This window comes from Meriones unguiculatus, chromosome 3 (assembly GCF_030254825.1).
Source record: "Meriones unguiculatus strain TT.TT164.6M chromosome 3, Bangor_MerUng_6.1, whole genome shotgun sequence".
Lineage (NCBI taxonomy): Eukaryota > Metazoa > Chordata > Mammalia > Rodentia > Muridae > Meriones > Meriones unguiculatus.
Genome location: NC_083351.1, coordinates 53,972,803 through 53,999,192, shown reverse-complemented (window position 1 = coordinate 53,999,192; position 26,390 = coordinate 53,972,803). Strand labels below are relative to the sequence as shown.

Below are 26,390 nucleotides of genomic sequence, written 5' to 3'. Positions count from 1 at the left end.
GGAACATAAAATCAGGTTGCCTGGTAGGGAACTGCTGCACAAACACACAAGTTCAGTTATTTAATTTTGACATTAATTCCTAAGTGAAACAATACAGCTGAGTGTGTCAATCAGGCTTGGCAGCACACAGGGCCTAGAGCTCACTGCAAGTGCCACTTCAAAGCTGCGTCAGCTCAAATTCTCTGTGCAAACCCACAGATATTATTATTAAGCAAGAGGTGAGTTTATCGTTAATTATTCAAGCACAGTTAAGAACCATAACGATGCTGGCAGAGCAGTTTGTAAACCTTGTCATTAGTCATAAACAATGATTTTAAATTTGTTTCCTATCTGGCATCCATGCCAGAAATGAGTTGCTTAAACTGGAACCAACACTGTGGCAGCAAATCCATTCCCCCTACGCAAGGACGAGTACTTGGCCGGAGCAATGTGACACACAACACTGACATTGCCTGGTGACTCTAAGTCTTACAGACATGATCTGCACAGGACAGAGAGACAGGTATCATGGTTTAATTAACAGAAGGCTTTTAATAGCTGCAGAGTGTTAAATAAAGGCGAGTTTAAGAAATGGTAATCAAGTAAAGGTTATCATTCAACCCATCAACCAGGTACCATTAACGCCTTCGTGCTAGAATGAAGGTTCTACAAACATACCAGCTTGTCCACACCTAGGGGCGTGTACAGAGCAGTTCCCTCTACCGACACACACTACCCTCCTAGGCCTCTACACTCACATCACTGATTAAATCATTTCCCTAGAAAGACAATCCATCACTCTGTAGAAAGGGCCTCCTATTATTAGTCTTTACCTCTCTAGTCAGTACTTTTATTTAAAAGCACTAATTATTGAAATTCCTTTATTTGCCTACTCCTTCTATTCCCATAAACATGCTCCAGGAAGAAAAGCCCAAGCCCTAGTATGCAAAGTAGACCACAATGTAACAAATATTTAGTAAACACTGACTGCATGAAATGGAAAGTGGATCGTGTTCCTTGTGGTCAAAGTATTACCAGCATAATAAAGAGTAAGTGTACGTAGGCAGAAAGCATTATATAGACAGTACTTTTAACTGAAAGATAATTTGTTGAGGGAAACGTAAACTTACCTTTTGTGTGTGTGTATGTGTGTGTATGTATATGAGAAGTGTAGATTTCATGTGTGCATGCGTGTTTGCATGTACAGGCCAGAGTAGGCATTGGAGGTCTTCCTAGGTCACTCTCTACCTTATTTTCACTTTTAATTTTGTGGATGGTGTATGTCTGTGTGTGCACACATGCATGTAGAAGCCAGGAAGACAACACTGCATGTCAATCTTCTACCTGCACAATGTTTGAGTCAGGCCCCAGGCACTGACCTATGAGCTTCCAGGGGTTCTCCAGTCTCCACCTCCCATCTTGCTGCAGATGCGTTGAGATTATATAAGTGTGTTACTGTACCTAAGCTCCGTGTGGTCCTGGAAATTCAAACTTGGGCCTTTGTGCCCTCATAGCAAGTGTTGTACCATGGAGCCAGCTTCCCAGTCCCTGATGCTTAAACTTCTCCTTTCCTATTGTACGTTCCAGGCCTTCTAACACCCAAGAGAACTGCATTCACTAACAGAGCAAATGGTGGTAAGAAGATGATGTGAACTAACCAACTTCTTTCTTTTCCTTAAAAAAATTTCACAAAGTACTGTTAAATGTAAACTTAAATTCCAGTGGTTCCCATCGGATATTATAGGAATCCCCTGAAGTTTCCAGAATTTATCTTGAACACACATTTTGCATTTCTAAACTCAAAACTCTTTCAGGTGCTGTAGAATCAGCTGTACAAGTTAAATCCAGTGTTGGTTTTTCTTTCAACGTCCAAACCAGCATATGAAAGAGAAGTCAGAACAAGAACTAGTGGCCAGGTTGGGGTGACATGCCTCTTTACAGCAGCTGGCCACTGCTGGAAACTGCTGCAGAGGAATGCCTGTTCTGCACAGGTCCTGGGAATGCTGCTATTCTGCATTAGTTTGCACTTTACAAATTACTAGCATACTTTTCTACATGCTAACCTTTCATGGAAAGCCTTCCTCTTGACATTGTTCTGAATACTATAGTTTAGGAGTGATAAATGACTGTAGGAAGATCTAAAATATTTAACATTAATCTTGAAGTTTGTTGCCTTCCTTACTCGCTGCAGTCCTGGCGACCGAACTCTGGACTTTGTGCATGCTAGCCTAGTGCCCTACCACTGTCCGAAAAAGGGCTGGGGATGTGGCTCAAGGTAGAGAAGGTCAAATGCTTGATTCCCAGCATCACACATGAATGAGCAGGGAGCTTGGTGAAGCAGGAAGAAAAGAAAGGAAGAACAGATTGACTCTTGATTTAATTTTTATTAACTGTTCATTAAGAATAGATACTGGAGATACAGTTTTTTTAAAAAACTAATGTCTCCCCACTTCCAAGTCTAGCAGAAGAAACAAGTACACTGCACAGTGACAACTCCACAAAAGTGAAATGGCTGCTCACACTGTGAGTCACAGGACATTATTATTTTTATTACTTCTAATAAAAATGATGTATATGGAAGTCATTTTGGGTAGTTTTAATAAACATCAAACTCAACCGAGGGTAAACCTTCAACCTGCTAGTTCATGAGCTACAACCTGCTCAATCATCTGAGCTGAAAAATTCTATTCTGTTTAAAATACTAGTAGAAACTGTGATATAGTCCCATTTGCATTTGTAAACTGTTATAAATACCTTTTTATATAAAACACCAGGGGGAGGGAGATGCGACTCGGTGGTAAGGGCCTGCATGAGGACCTGAGTTCTAAACTCCAGCACCAGCGTAAAAGTCAGACTCCGCAGTAGACGTCTGTAACTCACCAATGGGGAAGCAGGGACAGGAGGCTGCTTGAACTTGGCCAGCTGAAATGGAAAGCTCCAGGTTCGGTGAAACACCCTATCTCAAAAAACACGAGTGGCCAGCTGGATGCTCTGTAAGTAAAGGCACCTGCCACCAAACGTGACCACCTGAGTTTTCACATCGTGGAAAAAGAACAAGCCCCAAAAGACCATGACCCTCAAATGCATGCTAAGACACATGAGCACACACACACACACACACACACACACACCCTAAACAAACAAGTAAAGATAATAAAGAGCAATAGTGGAAACTACCCAAAGTCAGTCTCCAGCCCCTGATTCAGAGATAAAGGGACAGAAGGAGAAATTTAAGATTTCATTCAAATGATCCCAAATACTCTGTATTTCAAAACTGATGAATGCAAAACTTCCATAAACTGGGTGGACACCTGGTGTCTCAGTGGTACTTCCTTACATCCTTCTTCCCTCATTTTATTTGCTTAAAATATAATTATTTTTAAAGCTGTCTATTTGACACAAAGGTAATCCTTTATTTAACTGAGAGAACACAATCTTTTTGTTGTTGCTTTTGAGACAGGGTTTCATGATATAGCCCATTCTGACCTGAGGCTCACAGCAATCCTCCAGCTGCAGCTTCCCTCCTGATGAGATTACAGGTGTGCTCAGTTTAGAGTCATTTCCAACAAACCATATTTATATGTAAAATAATAAATATGAGAATAATCCATCATATGAAATACCTAAAAATAACTATGAGAAGACCATATAAATAAGTTTCTATTACATACTAATTAATCTCATAATGATCAAGTGTGAAGCCAATTAGTTATCACAAACTCTCCCTATGCACAGCTTTTCATCAATAACAGTACAAATTCAGATGCATTCACAGCTGTATTAGGACTTAACCACTGCTTCATGGGAGGAAAAGAATGGTTTCAAATGGTTTTGACCACTTCACATTTCAGACTGAGGAACTAGCTCAATCAGCAAAGTACCCACTGTGTAACTATGAGAATCTGACATGGATCCCCAGTCCATGTGCAAGTCCCAACACTGGAAAGCAGATTCCTGAGGAATCAACTGGCTCCAGCTTCAGTGAGAGACGAGCTCAGAAAAGGCTGGATGGGCTGGCAAGCCTGACCACGAGTTCAATCCCCAGGATCCACATGGTGGAAGAGAACTGACTCCCACAAGCTGCCTCTGCCCTCCAAACATGTGATGTGGCATACATGAAAACACACACACACACACACACACACAATAAATAACAGTGTGAAAAATATTAAGTGGAGGGTCTAAAGATGTCTCAGCGGATAAAGCACTTGCCACCAAGCCTAGTGACCTGAGCTTAACCCCCGGAGACCACAGGATGATAGACAGAATGGACTCTGGCAAGTTGCCCTTTAATTTCCATTTGTATACCCTCTCTAAATAAATAAATGCAGAAATATCAAAAGCTTTTAAGGAGCAGGAGAAGAAACCTCTGGCCTCCACACACACACTCAAGCATGCACACACGTGTACATGCGTACCCTCCCCACCACTGCCAGCACACACATCCTGGATTCTGAGGACGTCAACTCAGGCTTGGGCTGCAAGTGTTCCACGCAGCTTCCCTAAGCCTCTGGATGGTTTATGCATTGTTGACTGCTTGCTCTTCTTGTGAGAAATGCTGACACAGGGCTACTGCACGCTTTTTAATCAGGTTGCTCCGTTCAGGCCCGAGTCAGAGAGTGCGCAACTCTTTTCACCCCTCCTGTAGGTCACCCCTGTTGACTGTTCCCTTCAGCATGTGACTCTGCTGGTGATTGATCCTGGTAAAACCACTCAGGGCAGCAGGCATCTCTAGTCCCGTGTTACTGTGGCACCAGGGGAAGAAGAGAGAGGAGAATCCCTGGCAAGGATTTGTGTATCATGTCATTCAAAGAAAGTACGGTTCGGTTTATGGATTTCATTCCCAGCCCCTGGATCATTAGCATTCTAAATGGAAGTGCCTGAGTCAGGCTGGACAGCTAGCTTACTGGGTAAACCACCTGTTGTGTGCGCAGAGCTGAGATCCCAGCACCCACGTGAACACCAGGTGAACATGGTAGCTCAGCCATAATCCTAGCATTCAGAAACAGGGTATCCTGGCCAGCTAGACCAACTATATGAGTGAGCCTGGGTTCAGTGGAGAGACTTCCTCCTCATATGCCTCATGTGCACCCACGTGTGTACCCCATGCTAACATGTACACACACCATATACACACTAGAGATAGCTCAGTGAGTAAAGCATCTGCCCCACAGCCTGACGACATGGGTCTCACCCCTGGAATTCATCAGAAGATGGATGGGGAGAACTGATTCCACAAAGTCATCCTTTGACCTCTACCACACACATCATCCACATATACTAATAATAAATTTTAATTTTTAAGTGCCTAAATACTACTACAAGTCTTACCTTAGTCTTACATAACTCAGTGTAACAAGAAGAGCTAACAATTATTTATTTCTTCATCTCCACTCAAAAAAACAGGGACTATTTCTGACATGAACTCAATGGCTGGCTCTTTGACCCCCTCCCCCTCCCCCAAGGGAGGAGCAGCCCTACTAGGCCACAGAGGACTTTGCAGCCAGTCCTGAAGATACCTGATAAAACAGGGTCAGATGGAAGGGGAGGAGGTCCTCCCCAATCAGTGGACTTGGAAAGAGGCAGGGAGGAGATGAGGGAGAAAGGGTGGGATTGGGAGGGAATGAGGGAGCAGGATACAGCTGGGATACAGAGTTAATAAAATGTAATTAATAATAATAAAAATAAATTAAAAAAATTATTTCAAGCCGAGTATGACAGTGGATGTCTATAATCCCAGCTTGGGAAGTAGAGACAGGGGAACAAAGGCCACCCCGCATTAACACATGGTCTCTATGATAAACAAACAAAATAGCAATAACAAAAAATAGTAATAAGTTTTAGATATAATGTTTTTACAGCAAAACCATTACTTTATAAAAAATAAAAACTGGCTTAAATTATATTTTACTTTTTTATTTTTAAAGTCCAAAGTCAAGTTTAACGTAACTGGATTAACATAGCCATTGTTGTCTACTGCTACAAATGCATCCTCATCTTTCATACGTACAAGCACAAACATACACAAGGAGCACTTCTCATTACACAGCAATTTTGGAAATGGCAGGAAAGCATATCCACAATCCCCCACACCAGCAATCCTGCTATCCCCATACACCCGCCATGCCCACAAACCCAGTCTTGCCATTATTTGGTACAAAACTAAATTTTAAATATTTCACTAGTGAATCCTTCACTTCTCACAAAGATTACCATGTATTTTTTATCATGTTATATGGTAAATTACATTGACAGATTTTCTAATACTAAGCCATTTCCATGTACAGGTAACAGAAGTAATTTTATTTCTCTTATTTATGGCTGGTTTTGATCTGCTGCATACGTTTTTAAAAGCTGAACTTTTATACTTCTGATTGAAATCCATCTATCATTCTCCCTGCTGATTCTATTTGCTTTAAGTAATACAGTTGCAAAGTTTTTCTTGTAGAATGAGCTGGGAAGTATTTCCTTATTCTCTACTATCTGAAAACACTCACATGAAATTTTGATGATCTTTGTCATAATTATTTCATTGAACCAGTTCTTAAACTTCTAGACAGTGATCTATCTGCATCACACAAGAACTCGACCCCAAAGATGTGTGATTCTTCCCAGTTCTGACACTCTTTTACACAAATTTATGGGTAATGTATGATGAGAACACTAAGTATCGTGCCAGTTTTGTTTTGTTCTTATTTTAATGAGAAATTAAGAATCTTTACAGATCTAAGGGCGAATGTGAATCCCTTGGGCGGCACACAACCAGGGCTGCTACTTCTGACAAGCAGACAAGCAGGTGCACATGTATTTTAGACAGCACTTACCACCAGAAACAGGGGCATCCATGAAAACAGCTCCCATTTTCTCAACTTCTTTTGCCAATTCTTTTGAAACTGAAGGATCAATAGTACTGGAATCTATTAATAATGAGCCTTTCTTCACTTTTCTAAGTGTAAATAAAAATATTAAAGTTTACAACTCTGAATGAGTACTTCATGCAACTAACTATACAATCAGAATCCGCTCAAAACCAACAGACCATCAAGCAGGCCTCTGGCCTGGTATTGAATAGTTAATTTTTTTTCATATTTAGTCATGTTCCAGATCAATTACAGTTCAAAGTAAACATATACTCCTTCAGATAAACAATAACCAAATGAAAATCTAATAAACTAATTGGCAGCGTCTAGTACACTGGCTAACCCAAGTGAAGCTAAAGTGTAAGCAATTTTTAAAACTATTAACTTTAAAGGAGCATTTGATAGGATTTAAATTTTTGTTTATAAAGTCACTGGATCTTAAAAAGCTTAAGTCTTCAGTCAGCTACACTACAAACTTCCCATATCCATATCATTTTCACTAAGAATAAGCATAATCAACTGAAATATATATTTGCTTCAAAAGGGTATGTTCTTTTAAATGGAAACATTTAAAAACTATTTTATTAATTATTTGAGACTTTCAAATAATGTGTTTTCATCATATTCTCTCCCTCCTCCAACTCCTCCCCATCCACTCCCACCTCCCTACCACACCTACTTCCTGCCAGACTCCCACCTCCCTGCCACCTACTTCCTCTCCTAGTGGAAACTTTTTAAAAGCAAAATACTAAACAAGTATAAAAAAAAATGAAGGGCTGAATCTAGAACTTTGACAAGGTATTTTTTGTTTTTGTGGCAAATTAAAATGCATACATTGGTAACGATGGAAACAGAATCATAGATATTTTATAAAACTTTTACCAGTCTGTAGTAAAGATTTCTGCTTCTGAGTTCAGAACATGTCCCTGGAATAGTTCCCTTTTATCTGTGTGGCAGTGAGCATCCTAGTGGCTAGGGAACTCTGACCTAGATTTTAATTTAGCCACCTGGTCTTAGAGGCCCAGGCCTACAATCTTAACTACTCAGGAGACTGTGCCAAGAGGATCACAGGTTCCATATCTGCCTGGGTTACAAGGTGGGTCCAAGGCCAACCTAAGCAATTCAGTGAGACCCTGTCTCTAAAGTAAGCAGAGAATAAACACCTAAATCTAGAATAATAGCTAACAATTAGATTTAAGTTTCCCAAAGTTCTTGTTTATTGTTAGTGTGTGTGAATGTGTTGTGGCTCTGCACACAGAGGTCAGAGGACACTGTGGAATCAATTTACACAGTAACGGCTCTCCCTAGAGCCACCTCACTAGCCATAGAGTCCCTCAAGTTCTCCCTGCAGGTCTACTCAGCCAGGGGATACACAATCAAGGCTGCCAAATTAGAACTCTGTATATACAAATATTAAAAAAGAAATTGGAGAAATCATTGTTTAAAAAAAAAACTACCAGAGAGGAAAATAAAACATTTGTATTGAAATAGACAGTGAATAGAATGCTTTAAAAATCATTTTGGACAGATCCAACAGAGTATCTGGGTGGACTCCACAGAACAGACATACCAAGTATTACCAGAAATCACCTCAGTTCAAAGGCTTTACTCTGTGTAACAGAAAAAAATATAAATAAAACCTACCAGTCTTCTATGGTATTTCACTTTTAACAATCTTAAAAACAAGTGGGAAATCATATCAAAAATTCCTTATGCACTGGATATGGAAAAAGAATCCAGACCCAAGGAGGAAAAAGCATTGTTGAGTAAGCAATTAGAGTTTAATATGAAACCAAACTCCTTAGCACTCCCTGGGCAAAACTCGTCTGGTAGTTGGCCTCCATGCTCCAAAGTAGAGGATATTAATAAATGTTGTGTCACTGTACACGTTTTGGTAACTTTTCCTCGAGAAATAAAGCAGGGCCGTAACTGAAGCAGGCTAGGTAATGAGTCAGCCAGGACGCCTCAGGACCACACACACTGTAGGCCTGCTGTCTCCATCCAAAATGAGTGCCACTCAACCAGCCCTGAAATCTAAACATTTATCTTATCAGTTTTCTGTCTAATATCCAAATGTCTTTTCTTTACAAGTTTGTTAATTTTCCAAAGCATTTCAATTTCCCCAAACCACAAGTATTATGTATTTCAGGTATATCAGGTTTTCTGAAAATAAATCTTACTTTCCTTTTTAGCAAGGATTATTAGAAATCAGTGTGTAGGTGACTCAAGTGTCCACATGGCATACAACTTTGTACTAGCGCTCTGTTGAATTCAACAACAAAGTAAGTTAGAAATAGGAACCAGAAAGTCCAGAGAATGGAATCCAACTACTGTCATTCTGACATAACCACAAAGGTTTGGCAGTAAGTGGCAATTTACTGGCAGGTTTACAGTGCCAGGGAAGACAGACACTTGTAGGAAATGCTGACCTAAATTACACTTTACTCAAAAAGCTACTGCTAATGCTGAATCCCAGCTTCCCAACGTTCTCACTGCAGATGTACTAACCCAGAGGACATACAATAACTTTTTATTATATAATAAAATTGGAAATTACAATGTTCTTTCCAGTGTTTGGTTTTATTTTTCACAGAATCCCTTTTCTGTATTTCTATACACCAGAAGAAAAATCATGCTTTTAAGAGTAGGTACAATTTAAAATGTAAGCTTTAAAAGTCTCTTAACAATGTTACCAATGAAAAAGTAAGTTTAACACAATAGTTAAACAAGGTGGGGGGAGCCCTTATTCCCCAGAGTTACATACTTGACCCTAGTGCAAAAATTAAGCCTTTACAGTGAGCAGGAAACCACACACACTGTTTACTTTATGAAATAAGAAAATACACAGGAAGATTCAACCAACAGAGTTGCAATGCCCTAGCAGTTCTAACAAATGTGAAGCCAGGAACTATAGCAAGAAATTTGTGCACTTGAGAAATACATACTTTAGAATCCCATTTGCTCCAGAATAAACTTCTATTGAATTCATACTGGTGGGCAGCATTGTGATAATCCTGTCAGCCTTTTCGGCTACGTCTGCTGGGGAAGACGCTACCTTTAAAGAAATTGCAAAGGAGAATTGTTTAATTCAAATGTAAACAGTTCCCAGACCTCAAACAGGACCTGCAAGTATTTACTGGAAAAAGTTCAAGATCATGACAAGTAGCAAAGCTCAGTGAAATGAAATAACAAATGGAGATTGTCAGCGTCTTCATCCTCTACTGAACGATCTGGATAACATGGGTTTCACAGAAAGCCTCGTAAATGCCCACTTCACCCAGTAAATGCGAAGTAAAACAATGGCATGTCTTCTTCCTAGACATGGCTCCGTCTCTAGATCATTCCAAGATAAAAGCCTGGAAGTCTGTATCAGAAAACTTCAGGCGCTCCCTTAGAAACGGAAAGTTCTCTTCCATAGAAAGAAATTTAGTTCCATCTAGATAACTCCTTCCCAAAAATTACCAAAAATTAGCTCACACAGACCTTAGGGCACCACATATCTCCAAGCTTTTTATGCCCATGAACTGGTAGTGCCGATCATCCACATGCCAAGTGCCTGGGGTGGTTCATCAGCCCCCTGGGGACCCTGGCATATGCTTCTCGGGATGCTTGGTTTGCTGGGGCACTGCTGGCCCCTCAATTATATCAAGTAGTGTCAAAGCTCACAGGTCTGGAAAAAACACACACTGATCGTGATGGCTGGAATGTCATCACTCTACTGGACACAGCCGCTCTGTATCTAATGACATTTGGTATGTTTTAACAACAGTATCTAGTTTGTATAACAAAGGCATGCTTCTTAGACATGAGCATTCAAATAATTTTACCATTGATGTGATGACTTTAAAACTCTGAAATAATAACTGACAAAATTTAGCCACAACTCAAAAGCTTAGGGGAAGAAACCAACCTCATTTTCAATCTGACATAGCTACAAAAGCCTGTAGCAGCCAGCTAATTAGAATCCCCAGTTACATCTGCTAATTGAGTGACTAAGCAAAGACAGAATGGATGAAACAAAGAACATTCATTTAGGGAAGTCAGAGGAGCAGGGTTAGCTGCAGCTCAGCCAAGTAGTCAGTATGATTTTGTGCAAATCATTTAACCTCACTGGCTTCTATTTCCCAAGCTATAATGAAGAACACTGAATTAACTCCTATAATCCTAGGACTCAGGAGGCCTTGTGTTAACAAGCGAATTTCAAATTTGAAACCAGCCTGGGACACAGAGAGAGGCTCCTAACAAATGAAGACTGAGGCTCTGCTTTAAAAAAAAAAAAAAATCATTAGTCTTCAGTCTTAACCTGAATAAATCCTATATACTCTTCTGCCTTCTGCCTCCACAAAGAACCCAATATTCCCTCTTATCAAACAAAACAAGACCTAAGTTAGCTTCTACCTCCAACACAGAATTTGTTAATATCCAGTAACCTTCAATTCCAGGAAGGCTGGTCACTGTAAAATGAGACTGACATCGTCTTATTTCTAACCACATACATATCACAAGAAAGTGGAAAAGGAGAAACCCTGGTCACTGAGTTTATGTCCTGGGACTCTGTAAATCCTCAAAGGCCTTGTCCTCACAGTGTTCACTTCAGATGGCATCACTTCTGTCGGAAGGTACGCAAAGATTATGCACAATGTTTCTTTATGTAGTTCTCTATCAGAATGAACTACTAAGAATTACCTGTCTTTTTCTCCTCAAAAACTGTCTTGGCATTTTATTAATCAAATTATAACTTTAACAGAAAGCCACATGAGACTGATACACAAGCTTTATCTGTTGGCCAAAAGCAAAAGACTCGTAACAAATGGAGACAGAGGCTCTTCCCTTTTAAAGAAATGATTCCTTTGCCCTCATTCGTGAACAGAATAAATCCTATGTACTCTTTTCTCTGCCTCCAAGGAGGACTGTATGTGACATCTCACAAATGTAATACATCTAAAACAAACTAACATCCCTTTTACTTTTACGTTCAACTTCTCACAATTTAGAATCACATTGTTTGTGTGTCCTGATAATCTAATACCTACTACTTGTCCCTAAGGTGGTAAGAACTGTGACTCCTTCTGGATAGAGCTCCAGAGCCTGGCACTAAGAGACAGCTGTTCAATCAGTGACTTATACAAGGTCCTGTCCTCTATTTTGCTAAGTAGCTCAGAGGAAGCTTAACCCATAGTAATCAGCCCAAAGAAAGCAACTTTTCTTCACACAAAAAAGGAGGAAACTAACACTCTCACAGGAACAAAAGTGATAGATGTGTATAGCAGAGGTAATAACATGGCTTACACACATTTTCGGCTAACACTTAAAACAGTATTATGTGCTAGAAACTGTTCTAAGCTCTTTATATATTTTAACTCATTTCATACTTATAACAACTATAAAAAGACTGTTCTTTTTCTATGCATTAGGAAACGAGTCGACAAAGAGAGGAGCCAAAAAAGCTTGCCAAAGACTGCACAGATAACTAAATGGCAGAGGCAGATTCCAGGCCAAGGCATTTTGCAGACTGCCAATACCCTCTGTATTATTTCCCACGGATTGTGCAATAGGGTGCCAAAAGAACAGTAGCTGAGGACAGAAGTTTATTCCACAGAGCGGGAAGGCAGAAGTCTGAGTCTGAGAACCGGGTGTCAGCAGGGCGGCTTTCCCTCCAAAGTCTCCAGCAGAGGTCTTTCTCTTCCCTACAGCTTTGGCTAACCCTGGCACTCCTTGGCTGGCGGTAACACAACTGTAGTATCTTCCTCCATTTTCACGGCACTCTCCAATTTGCCTTCTTCCTTGCTGTGACTTTTAGTCCCCATTGTCAGCTGTTACTAGCCACCCCTGCTCTCATTTTTAAATGGCTCCACTGACTCACACGCCATACAGTTTTCCAATTTAAAGTGGATAATTGGTTGGCTTTTCTTATACACCTCATGTAAGAGAATCCACGGTTGAGTTTTCAGTGTCTTCAGAAGGAACTGTGTCTCCATGAGCGGTCACTCAGTATGCCCAGAGGAGCTCCTCTCCTCCCCAGCACTAAGCAACTAATGTCATTTCCATCTCTGTGGATTTTCTTTTTCTAGATTTTTTCAGATAACAAGAGAGGCCCAGTGCATGGTGTTTTGTAACTGACTTCTTCAATTTAGTGTGCTTCCCCAGTTCATCTGTGGCATAGCAAATATCAGCACTTCCTTCCTTTAATCCCTAAATATTCCATTACAGATGTGACACTTGTTTACCCATTCATCCAGTGACATAAATGAAAGTTGTTTCTACTTCTCAGCTATTACAAACAATACTATTATATACAAAGTTCTGAGTGAATATATTTTCATTTCTCCTGGGTATAGACGCAGGTTTATTTTGTTTTTTGTTTTGTTTTGGGGGGAGAGGTTATTTTTATTTTTATTTTTATTTTTATTTTTTATGAGACAGGGTCTCATTATATAGCTCTGACTGTCCTGAACTCACTGTAGATCAGGCTGGCCTTGAACTCACAGAGATCCACCTGCCTCTGCCTCCCCAGGTCTGGGATTAATGGCATGCACCACCATGCCTGGCTTAGACCCAGGTTTTCTTTTATTGCTAGGTCAGGAACTGGGAGACAGGCGGCTCAGTGAATGAAGTTCTTCCATGCAACCATAAGGCCCTGAGTTTGGATCTCGAGTACCCAAGTGAAAGCCCAGTACTGCGGCATGCATCTAAAACCCCCACCACTGAAGGGAGAGAAAGGTAGCTAAAGCAGTGACAACCACGCTTAATATAGAGACCTCATCTCAAAACCAAGGTGGGACAGTGACAGAGGAAGACATGCCACACCCACCTCTGGCCCCCACATGCACACGTGAACCTACTCACAGATATACCACACACAGCAACAATTGTTCAGTTATATCACAGCTCTATGCTTCACTGTCTGAGACACTGTCAAGACTTATATCCCAAAGTGGCAGAAACACTATACGTTCTGCCATGAGGGTGAGTTTTCCAATTTCTCTGTATCACCATAATAAAAAGGCTTTTTTGCTTGGGTCCTCTTTCTGACTTTCCCAGTACTCATGGTTCTCTTCTTGATGACTAATATATCCTTTTCATGTCTTCACTTGCCTTTGTTGTATTAACTGCCTTCAAGTTCAGATCCTTTGCCCGTTTAATTACTTGTCTTTAATTTTTAAGTTGTAAGACCCCTTTATGTTTTCGAGATTCAAGTCCCTTATCAAATATATGATCTGTAAATATTTTAGGCCATTCACGGTGAATTATCTTTTTATATTGTTGATGGTGTTCTTTAGAACAAGCAAGTTTTAACGCTGGTGAAGTTCAACTAACCTATCAGTTTTGTTACACAAACTCATGCTGTCATTGCTAAGGATACTTTGCCAAATTCTAGGTCATAAAGTTCACTGTGACTGTGCTTGTTTATTTATTTATCTATATTACTTAATTATTGTATAAGTGTTTTACTTGCATGTATATCTGTGTACCAATCATATGCCTGGTGCCCAACGAGTTCAGAAGAGAGCATCAAGTCCCCTGAAACTGGAGTTTCAGACAGTTGTGAGCCGTCATGTGGGCACTAGGAACCGCACCTAGTCCTCTACAATAACAAGTGCTCTTAACTGCCAAGCCATCTCTCCAGTCCTGTGTTTTCTTTTGAGTCTTATAAGAAACATTTGGGGGACCACTATTCAACCACCGTTACCCAATAAAATTTATTGTGATGAATAATTATTATTTTATTCTAACACTCTTCAAGGTACAAGAAACATGTGCCAAATAGGGGCAAAGCAAATGATTCATGACTTGGCTTTACTAATTTAAAAAAATTTTTTTCAGGCAATTTACACCAATAATCCAGTTTATAAACAGATAATAAGTAGCAACAGTTCAGACCCAAAAATCATGCTATATTCTCCAAATGCCTCCTAAACTAACCTTTGCTAATTAGTGGCTGTGCATTTGGTAATGCAGAGCCAAAGTTCTGCCATCAAAGCTAGACTTCTGTTGAGGCCCTGGCTCTTGCTACTGACTCACTGTAACCCTGAGGACAGCACTAACGTTTCCAGGCATCAATTCTGAACCCACTCCTGGTCTCTGAGGGCACTGAACTCTCCCTCTCTCATTCACACACATACACACATACTTAAAAATGAGTAAAACTTTAAAAAACAAAATGAAAGTGACTGAGCTGCTTTCTTTGTTGTGTTACAAACCCATAATCTAGCCGTTTTGGAGGCTGAGACAGGAAGGGTCAGATTTAAAGCCATATACAATGAGCCCTGTTCCCCCAAAACCAAATAAAATATACAAAATACTAACAAAACACCTGAGACGTAATAGTTTCTTGCTAAATACTAGGTTCCTTTTTCTTCCTTTTAAGAGGCAAATGTCTCCTTTATTCAGATATTATTAAGGTAGTCTTTCCTCAGGCCTACCTAAAATCAGTAAAGAATAAGAATGCTATTGGGGAATAGAGGTCAGAGGGGTAACTTCAGAGAATACAATTTAGGCAGAACTCCAAAAAGTTCTAGAAGTCTGGGAAAACTGAAAAGATAGACAACGCAGTAGCAACCATTTCAGCTGTTCCAAAAGTAAGCTGTAGGTTCTACAGGCATGGAAGGAGGAGTACAATGTAGGCTTTTTATGAGTTTCTGCCCTGCCAGGACTTATTTCCAGCCCACTGCGGGATCTCCATTCAGCCTCTACCTTGCTTTCTGGCTAAGTTCTATATTTCATTTAAGACATTCCCTCAGGTTAGAGATCAAATAGAACTGGCAAACACATGTCACCGTATAGTGACAAATGTCAATTATAAGTGTTATCCCCAAAATTACCATCTCCTCAAATCAATTAGCTAGTAATTGATTAACCCCAGACAGCAAACCAACCTGGAATGCTTACCATATTGAAGATAACAAAAGGTCACCTTTCTCACATTCTCTAGTAAAATGAGTCATCAATTCTTTCCAAGAAAGCCTAGATGACTTCAGCCAGGGCCCCGGGAATGCAATGCCAGCCTCCACAAACCGAGCAGCTTCGAGGGGATACTGAAAAGCCCCAAGATCACAGTCACAGTCATGCAGTACCGCCGGTGCCAGGCAGCACAGAAAGCATGGCCAGGAAAGACACGGGGTATTCAGTGCTTTAGAAGGCTTCTAAGCCACTAGACCTACTTTCTATCTTAGGATTGCATTTCTCAGTGTTTGCTTTCATAAGTTATCTGGATGTCGATTGTTCTGCTTTATTCTGTTCTCACTGTTTTCTCTTTCTTAGGAAGCTCTTAGTATTCTTCTAGTTCTGGGATCATATCTTGCCCTTGGTTATCATTCTACAACTTGTGCAAACTTTCCCTCATATTGCAGAAAAATCAAATCTACTAAATTCAGAGACTAAAAAAAAATAAATAAATAAAAATAAAAATAAAAAATAAAAAAGGTCTCTTGTCATCTAAGCTACTAATAAAGTTTGACAAATCCCAACAGAAAGAACAAGACTTAACCGGCAGTGCTGTCAAAAAATGTGATCAACTCTAGTACCACAATTCTTAAAAATATAAATGGCAGCTTAAAAGCAACACACTACAGTTCGCTCATAGCTCAGCTCCACATTACGGCCCACAATGTTTTTAGGCTGTCTCCTGGTTTATGGCCAATAACTAATGATAGATTCACACAGCGCTGCCATGCAACATTTATAAAGTACATTCACATATATTTTCTCATCTGAGCTTCATAATCTAATGACACAAGTAGTTAGCAATCATTTGCATTTTACAGATGTGGAAATCAGCTGAAGGGATGACTTGCCCCATGAAGATCTGGACTTGGCTAAGTTCCAAAGTAGATTCCTGTCCTAAGACATTCATCCCTGTTTTTCTCAAAGAGGAGGCTATTTCCAAACAATTGCTTCACCAGCATAATCAGTGAAGATGTTATCTCAGAAAATGACCAAACAGGAAATGCCCAGGTCACCTAACAGAAAATAGATCCCTCCCAGCAGCTATGCTAAGCACTCTTTTGATGTGCATATAAATGTTAAATTCAAAATAAAATACAGTTAGCAACAATTAGGTTTCACAACTCCGTTAGGTATACTTCAAGAAGCCCTTGCTTCTTTGAAAAAGAAAAAAAAATTATAAACAAAATCTAAAACAAATCCAAAGATAACCCTTACCTGTTCACCAGCCTCTTTAAACTCTTTGCATGCATCAGGGAACACATCATAGAGAATGAGTGGATAGCCATGTTTCATGAGATTTTTCGCCATTGGATTTCCCATGTTTCCCAGTCCAATGAATCCAACTGGAGTCTTAGAAGCCATTGACCTAGAACACACTGATTTCAATACATTGATAAATATAAAAATGAAACTGTAACACTTTTAAAAATCCCATTGGGGGACCTATAATTCAAAGCAATGGCTTAGTCAAGCACAGAGGTGCATGCTTGTATCACCCGCACTCTAGAAATGGAGGCAAAAGGATCCAAAGTTAGAGGTCAGCCTGTTACACAGAACACTGATTCAAAAACAAACAGGACCAGTGAAAAAGCTCAGCAAATAAAGGTACTGGCAATTACTACATGCAGTGAATTATATGCCCAGAACCATGATGTTGGAGAGACTGCCTATTACATGTAGTGGATTATATGCCCAGAACCATGATGTTGGAGAGACTGCCCTCTGACAATTATTACATGCAGTGAATTATATACCCAGAACCATGATGTTGGAGAGACTGCCCTCTGACAATTATTACATGCAGTGAATTATATGCCCAGAACCATGATGTTGGAGAGACTGCCCTCTGACAATTATTACATGCAGTGAATTATATGCCCAGAACCATGATGTTGGAGAGACTGCCCTCTGACAATTACTACATGCAGTGGATTATATACCCAGAACCATGATGTTGGAGAGACTGCCCTCTGATCACCACACTTACGCAGTGACATGTGCATCGTGCGTGCACACACACACACCAAGTTTAATTAATTAAAACAAAAACAAACAAACAAAAAACAGGGACTCGAGAGGCAGCTAAGCAATTAGCAGAACTTGGCTCTTGCCAAGGATTCAGGTTCAGTTCCAGCACCCACAGTGGCTCACAGACATCTCTAACTCCAGCCCCAGGGGCTCCAATACCCTCTTCCAAACTCCACGTGCACCAGGCAGTCATATGGAAAATACTCATACACATAAGAAATAATCTAAAAATTGTTTTAACTCCATAAATGACTGCTTCAGAGAGTAAGAGAGCTTTGTCTCGTCTTGGTAACATTAGATACAATTTCTCCTTTTCACAATGACACTGGACAAATACAACTCATTAAATGTGCACTGCATGAAATGGTAACAGGGTTTAGAAAGACACAAGATACAGTACTTGCCCTTAAGTTTATAATCTACTGAAAGAAGAGAAATAATTCTACTTGCCCTTGCATTTATAGCTTTATTCTTCCTGAGACTGTGGTTTTGAGACGGTGTGTGATAAACAATCACAGCCATTTTTAAGTTTCAAATCTTCTCCTACTCACCATGAACATACGTATGATGAGATCCTATAGGCAAGTTATTTGAAGCTCTATGCTTAAGAAATATAGCTTGTTCTTTACTGTCACCCTCATCCAGAGGCAGCCTCTGTGTCCCCTCCCTTAATAAATCTCCCGTGTGAAAGTAAAAAAAGAAAAAAAAAAGACAGGCAGGAAGAAAAAGAAAGGAAGGAAGGAAGGAAGGAAGGAAGGAAGGAAGGAAGGAAGGAAGGGAATAACGAAAGAAGGAAAGAAAGCGCGCTCGCTCGCTCGCACACTGGGTTAGAAGCACTTAGTTTCTCTTCACAGCTCAGTGCCACATCCATCAGACATGTCACTCCTGTGCAACATCACGCTGCTGATGGAACAACAGCTTTACAACAGGCGCCGTGGTCTTTATAGCCCACAAAGGCCCAATGACAGAGAAACGACACCTAATTGAAATTTTATTTTAAAATTAAATAGAATGAGAAGTACTTTTTATGATAGAGTTCTAATGCCCACAAGCAAATTAACAAAAAGAGAAAGTGGAGCACTATTACAGCAGACCACTGTGTTGAAGTTGGAAAAGTACAATTTAACAATCTAAAAACATTATAACAAGAAACACTACATTCTTAAAGCAGTTGGTTTAACAGCAGCTACTCTAAGTCAAATGGGTAGCTAGTATGACAAGGGAGAGCAAGGATTTGGTCACGTACTCCACAAGCATTAAGTAGCCATTCCTATGTCAGAAGGTGGCCTCAAACTCTGATCCTCCGACCTTATCTTTTCACATGCTGCCGCTAGGCCTAGCCATTTGACATATAAATGGGATTCAATCCTTGCCTTGCAAAGAACTTAAAACCCAAGAAGACATAGACACAATAAAACATTAATACAAGACGGGTACGGATAAAATGTAAAAAATGATGCTGTTACAGAGTTCACACCTACGTGGATGCATATGGAGGCCAGAGGTCAACATCTGATGTCTTCTCCTCACTACTTCCGGGGGCAGAGCTCCTAAACTATGAGCTCATGGATCAGGTTAGCCCAGCTAGACAGCCCGGGGGTGGACGGGAACTGGGGGCTTCTGACAGGTAGGCCTCATGCCCATGAAGCTTCTATGTGTGTGCTTGGAATCCAGATTTCGGTCCTCAGCCTTCCATGGCAAGTGCTTTATCTACAGAGCCATGTCTTGAGCCCTCAAATCCAATTTTATTTATAAAAACCAATAGTAAATACAGACCATCATTTGCTATGTTCTGAAATACACTAAACTCTGAACCACAGAAACAAATAAATTATTTATTACACTGTTTGTGACAGCAGAAACATGTAAACAACAACATATTAGTAGAGTACTTAATTCACAATAATTCACACTAACCCAATGCAATGAAATATTAGTCCTGTATTTAAAAGAATGTGAAGAGTGGGGTGGGGCAAGAAACAGCTCCACACTCCCTCCTGCAGCAGCCTGAGTCCTTTCAGAACCCTCAGGTGGGTGAAGCGTGACTAGGATTCTTGACTTATTAAGAAACTATAACATAGATTCAAGCCTGGTCACTTTTAGAGAGGCACTCAGAGAAAGGATAAAACATGTCAACTGCAGTTGTCATGTGTATGATTTTGGTGGCTCTCAAGTTACATCCCAAAGGTTGCTAACACCCCTCCCCGTTTCCCTCTTTTCCATAACTGAGGCTATAGAGTGGCTTCAAAAGTGTCTCCAACAGGACTGAACTCTGACAGGAGAAAACCTAGGGCCACAAGGCTGCACATGGAGTCAACATGTGTCTTTCATTGTAAATGGAAACTCTGTGAATCCTGGAAAATCACAGGTTTACAGCTGGGAAAAGGAGAAAGACCACACATGAAGGTTATCGATATGTTTAGGCTTTAAACATGACTGAAATTTTAAGTCTTATTTGAACATTTCTATATTAAAGGAATAGTGTCTCTTATAAGTAACAGTCACTGAAAATGTTAATTATACTAGATTTCTTTTTCCTTTTTTGAAAAGAAACATTTTTAATTTTTGAGAAATTTATACATGAGTGTATTTACATCCTATCTACCCTTTCTTCTCCCCATCTCCAGCTCCTCATGTGCCCCCTCCACTCACTCAAGTTCATGGCCTCCTTTAATTATTGTTATACATACACACACAGGTAACTTGTATGTAAGTACAGCCTGCTGAGTTCATATGTTAGAGCTGACCACTTGGGGTTGGATAACCTCTCAGAAGGCTTGTCCTGGAGAAGACTGGCTCCCCAGCAGACATGAGCTACCTGTAGCTCTTCATGGAGGAGTGGGGCCTAGCAAGATCTGCCCCATGTTGACTGACCTGTCAAGAAGTCTGAACCAGACTCTAGAGTAAGGAGATTCTTTCCTTAATTGTCTATCTTTCTACCTTGTCCTACTTTTATATACTTGTCTAAGGCAGAGGGGGGAAAAAACCCAGAGCAAATTACCAAGTGAAAAACCAGCAAGATGCAGAGCACTAATACAAGAATATGCATCTCTATCCTGTCCTACCATGGTCTACATCTACAGCAAAGGAAAGGCCTCCAGGGGAAAACCCAAAGAAAAACATTAAGACACAAAACATTAACACAAAAACACACATATGGACTTATTTTTCTGGGTTTTATATGAGCATATTTAAAAAAAAAAAAAGTGGTCACATCACAAGTGTAGAGAGTAATGAGTTTGATTTAAAGAAAAGATTTTTTTATTTAAAAACCTTTCATTTTTACCATAAGCATTTAACTTTTATAACTACTCTTCTAAGAAAAGGAAATAAATGAATTGGAACAGTGGCTGTTAAATGCTGTGTGAATGAACTCTAACTAGAATGGTTTCACTGAATAGACTCATGGGGCTACAAGGCAGTTCTGAAGCAACAGTGTAGGAGTGGTAATGAAGGCCACTCAGCAAATGTGAGCTGAGCCTCTGTAACCATTACACAGGTGAAGTCTCCAACGTTCTTCATCCTAGATTCAGATAATGTCTGTCTGGTCCAGGGACTGCCAACCCTGCCAATGAGCTGGAAGTACTATGAAAAGTGTAATAAGGAATGAACAAGGGATTAATGAAAGCACTGTAAATAATTAGCAAACTTCTATAACTCTCAATATTACTACCTAAGTGGCAGCCAGGGGAAAGAGCAGACCATAGATAATACTCAGAATCTGAGCAAGAGATTAAAAATAAATTAAGATACTAAGAAATCCTGAAATCCCTGCTTATAAACCAATTTTGGAATGGATACAATCACAGCTAGAGAGGTACTTAATGAAATGAAGGGGAAAAAATTGTCTGTCTAGTGGGGTGAACAAATTAAGTGTCAAAGGGCCGGGTATAAAACAGGCCAACAGGATGGATGCTAGCAGAATAGGAGTCACAGAGGGCATGCTAGAACTACTAAAAGACTAGTTCTTGTTAAATTCCAAGTGTCAGGATCCAAAAGCTGACCTTTGCTGCTGAAGCTAAGGAGCCAAGATCAAGCAGGCCTATGTTATGTGGGCCAACTATGTGTGTACCAATCAAGGCAGGTTGTCAGTGATGGGCTTAGTTCTCTTTATTTCATCACTGGGGCAAAACAAGAAAAGCATGGTATGAAGTAATGTAAGTATTGTCCAAAGAGAAGTTACTCACTGATTATAATCAAATTTAAATTCTGCGTTTAGGAGATCCAAGTAAAATCACCGTTGGTTATACGTCCTTGAAACATAAAGTTACTTAACTCCTCTATATATTCTTATCAACAGCAGTATCTACAACACCAGAAGGTTACAGGACCGATTACTTGCAATAAGATATGTAAAGCATTAAACAATGCCCAGCACATGACAGTAAATAAAAGGCCAAGAGATTCCACTATGGAACAAGTCCTACACCAAATAGCCTTTTTAGCCTAGTGGGTTAGAAGGGAGGGAAGAGACAGATCAAAGGCAGCAAAAAATCATTTAGGGAACAACAGCTTCCAGGTTAGATGGAGCTTCTGAAGGAGTACTTGGCATACAGAACTGGGCTCCCAAAGATACAGGGATCCCAACAAGTTTAGTAGGATTAAAAAAAAATCTTCAATCCATCTTCCTTTAAGCAAGTCTTGACAATAATTTATGGAGACAGCAAAGTCAGATGACAGATAAAATCAAGCTGGAAAACAAAAACAGTCAGCATAAAGGTGATACTAGCTGACTGGTGAAGAAACTGGTTAGAAAATTTGGCAACATTTTAAAATTTACATATTATGATCTCTTGTGTGTAATATAAGCAAGGATATATATATATATATATATATATATATATATATATATATATATATATCTTGGTAACTTGACCTGCTCCCCAGAAATCAGTCTATCTGTAGAAAGATTCTTTTATATTTCCAAAAGCCACCTAGTCAAAAGAACACATTTACTGTAGAATATAGGATAGAAAAGAGCACAAAGTCATAAGGAAAAGCTTATGTCACTACACAAACACAATCACTTAAAGCTTCTATATGGATTTCTAATTGTGTCCTAAGTTATACTGGTGTGCTTCCCTGACCTGAAGGAGGTAACAGTTCAAAGTCAGGTGTCTGAAATTACAGACCATGTCAAACTCCTGTGTGTGTGTGTGTGTGTGTGTGTGTGTGTGTGTGTGTGTTCCATGATAAAGCTTAATTCATCAATTAGGCACAGTAAGAGACAAATAACAATAATAACAATATAGGATAATTTTAATAATATATTTTTTAAAGTTATACAAATGTTGTCAGTCCCAAAATATCTTTCCATGTAGTATTTTCACAGAGGGTAAGCGGTGAAAGCGAAGAAAGAAAAGCTGGCTAAGGAGAGATAACACAGGTGTCCTATGTTACATGGAACGTCAGTTAATACGTGGAATGAACACTGTTTGCCTCAGTAGTAAAAGTTTCTCAACTAAGGATGACCACTTACTCTAGGAAGACCTTATGGTATTTCAGTAATAAATATTCTCTGTGTGTAAATTCACAGGATTAAAGTCAACTTTGGTGCCACAACCACAACTTTTCAAACCTGCATGAACCAATGTAAATGAAGCTAATGTAAACAGAAAACAATACCGTTAGATGCTTGATTCCTGCTGAAGTTACACTGCTTTGAAAATGCATTCCATGACGCGAGGAACAAAAAGATGGTGAAGAATGCCACAAAACACAACCGTCCAGATACCACACAGCTGTTAACCATGCTGGACACCCAGCAGCAAAGGACACCTGCCAGACACTGGATCCTTCAACATTCCACAATGAATAGAGGAGGTACCCATGAGGACCCACCCTTCATGAAGTACTTTTGACTGCTAATGGTTGTTAACAGGAGTATCATTTGGTGACTGGTAAACTAGCTGGAAAGAAGGGGTTCAGAGGGAAAGGAAGAGGTACAATAGAGAGCAATGGAGGTGACTATAATCACAATTCACTGTATGTGTGAAACTGGCAAAAAGATTAAATCTAAACATGAATCCATACATACAGGAAAAAAGTACAATCCATATATACAGAAAACATCAGTAATTTTTTAAATTTAGTATTGCAATTTTATGTACAATACTATTAAATTTTCCTTTGGTCAGGTGGTCTTTAAAAATGTTCTGATACAATTTTTCCATGTATACACTGAAAAGTCCCCAGAAGTGAGTTGAAGAGAACATATGTGCATGTGTGCGTGTGTGCGTGTGTGTGTGTGTAACCCCATGAGTGTAAGGTCAACTCACTTTAAAACTGCATGAAGATGGGTTCCCTTACCTTTTTTAAAGATTCGAATATCAAAAAAAAAAAAAGTTAAAAATTTTGTAGTTAGTTTACTATTTGTGGTTAATATTACTTATATTAAAAGTGGCATTTAAAACAACTCCAAAGTAAAACAGGATTGCTCAAGTATTTTAAAGACTTTACTTAAAAACTACTTAAAAGTGTTCATTTACACACACCTTTAAAAGCAGCCCAAGTACAAGATAGTTTATTAAAGCAGTCTAACCAGTACTGGGAGATAATCTGCCCTTCAGCTGTCAGAGTAAAGGAATACAGTCTTTGGCCTCAGACTTTCCTATCATGAATTATAAGAACTTTCATAACCCTTAAAATGTACATCAAGGGTTCATGGACCTATCGTTGTAACACCTTGCAAAAACACTAAACACCAAATACATTGTCCCAGGCTAATCAGACCTGAAAGAATTGTACATGCATATGAAAATTGCTGATCCCTTTAAGAAGTGATAAAAAAAAAAAAAAACGATATCCCAAATCATATGTGATTGTATCTTGCTACCCACACTTCCTTAGCTGCCATCTGCTACCTTTTATCACATAAATACTCTTCCAAAGCAGAAAGGAAATTCACAGGTTTTCCTGATGGGAAAGTCTGGGAGCTACAAAGAAATCAATTCCCAGCATACTTCTTAGATAAAAATTAGAACAAATGAATACAGGCATCCTAAATCCAGACCCTCATACATGCCAGGCAAACTCAGGGGGTTTTTGTTTGTTAATTCTGAATACCATCGTGCTAAAAACTGCACATTGTTAAAATACACTCTTAAATTTACAAAAAAATCTCCCACAAATCAAACAATTAAAGAGGTGTCTTGGTGTCCCAGAAAACCCAACAATTAGGGAGAACCTCTGTCGGAGATGTTCCCCGTGTGAAAAATGAAATTACTGAAGGCGTTCTCCTCAGACATTCACATAAATTCTCTAAGCACGGCCTTTTCCTAAGTTCCTGGTCAGTTTCCACAACTTACAGCAGAGCATAGTTAGTCGGATAGGTTATGGCCACAATTTTGAGGATGTTCAAAGAGCTGTGGTTAATAATTTGACAAAAGTTTTCCACTTTGAGGCAACAATTCCATTCAATAACGGGGTAGGTCGACTTGCTGGTCAAGGGTGACAAACTTTGCTGGAATGCTAGGATACGGCCATGCCACCGACTAGAGTAGTTAAACACAAATCAGGCCTTGCAGTCCGAGGGAACGCTCACTTAGGGTGAAGTCGGGAAGGAGGGGACTGGAGAACCAGAGGGTCCCCCACGAGATGGGTGCGGCGGGGTCACCCTTGGAGCTGAGCCCTCCAAATGTCCTAGGAGCCCCAAATCCAAATAGCACGCCCGAGACCCAAACACTCCTCCCCTTCACCACAAGCTGTTCCAGGGTCCCGCAGAGGACGCTGAACAATCCGGAGCTGGTCACAGGGCAGAGGGGAAGGGTGACCACTCAGGAGGCAGCCGCAGAGGGACCCCAGGCCTTGGAGACAACCACAATTGTCGCTTTTACCTTCAAACCAACCGCAGCCCATCGGGCGAAAAGCCCTCCTCGGATGGCCAGAGGAAGTCATGAGCAGAAGGGGCACGAGGTCCTTACCCGCTGCAAGGCTGGTCACGGGCCGCCGCCGGCCGCTCCAGTACCAGAGGCCGGAGGCTGCTCCTCGGAACCCCAAGGAGGCTGCCATGCTGGCCCCCGCCCCGCCTCCGCGCCGTGACCTCCACCGTCTCCCACGGCCTGCGGTCTGCGAGTGTGCGCAGCCCGGCTGAACCGCACTACAGCAGGGACTGCTCGCGCACGCGCCCTCGCTGCTCTGGGCGGGCTCCGCCCACCGAGGGGCGGAGCACGGCGTCTAGAGGCGTGGCCTGGGAGGCGGGATCGGGCCAATCAGGACTCCCAGATCCACAGACGCCCTGCCTGGCTGCCGGCTGCTGCTGAATTACCATCTCCGAGTGGGAGAACCCTTGTTTACCCTAAAGCCAGGGGTGTTGGAGGCGGTGGCTGTTGCTCATTACCACCTCCTCCAGCACCTCCACTTGAGAATTGCCTCTTCACAGGGCTGTTCACTGTTTTTCTTCCTCACAGACAAGATTGCAGCTGCCGCAGTATTTAAAGAGCAGAAATTCCTTGTTTTCTAGCATAGAGACTCATTTTTAACTTCAGTAGTAAATACATGGGTCTCCCAGGGTTAACATAGGTGTTTTCAGTGTCACAGAATCTACCATGTTTGTAATATCTAATATCTATGTGATAT

The 26,390-nt window shown here is 40.4% G+C and overlaps 1 protein-coding gene across 1 annotated transcript in view; it reads right to left on the bottom strand.

The window, feature by feature from the left end:
• Positions 1–25,952, bottom strand: part of Hibadh (3-hydroxyisobutyrate dehydrogenase) — a 93,215-nt gene extending 67,263 nt beyond the window's left edge. Inside the window, exons 1-4 of the mRNA XM_021632803.2 lie at positions 25,736–25,952; positions 17,001–17,161; positions 9,785–9,894; positions 6,804–6,925 (exon numbers count right to left, since the gene is read on the bottom strand). Of these exons, the coding sequence (XP_021488478.1) occupies positions 6,804–6,925; positions 9,785–9,894; positions 17,001–17,161; positions 25,736–25,823 (481 nt within the window). The 5' untranslated portion in view covers positions 25,824–25,952. The remainder of the gene's footprint in view (positions 1–6,803; positions 6,926–9,784; positions 9,895–17,000; positions 17,162–25,735) is intronic.
• Between the last annotated feature and the right edge of the window lie 438 nt (positions 25,953–26,390).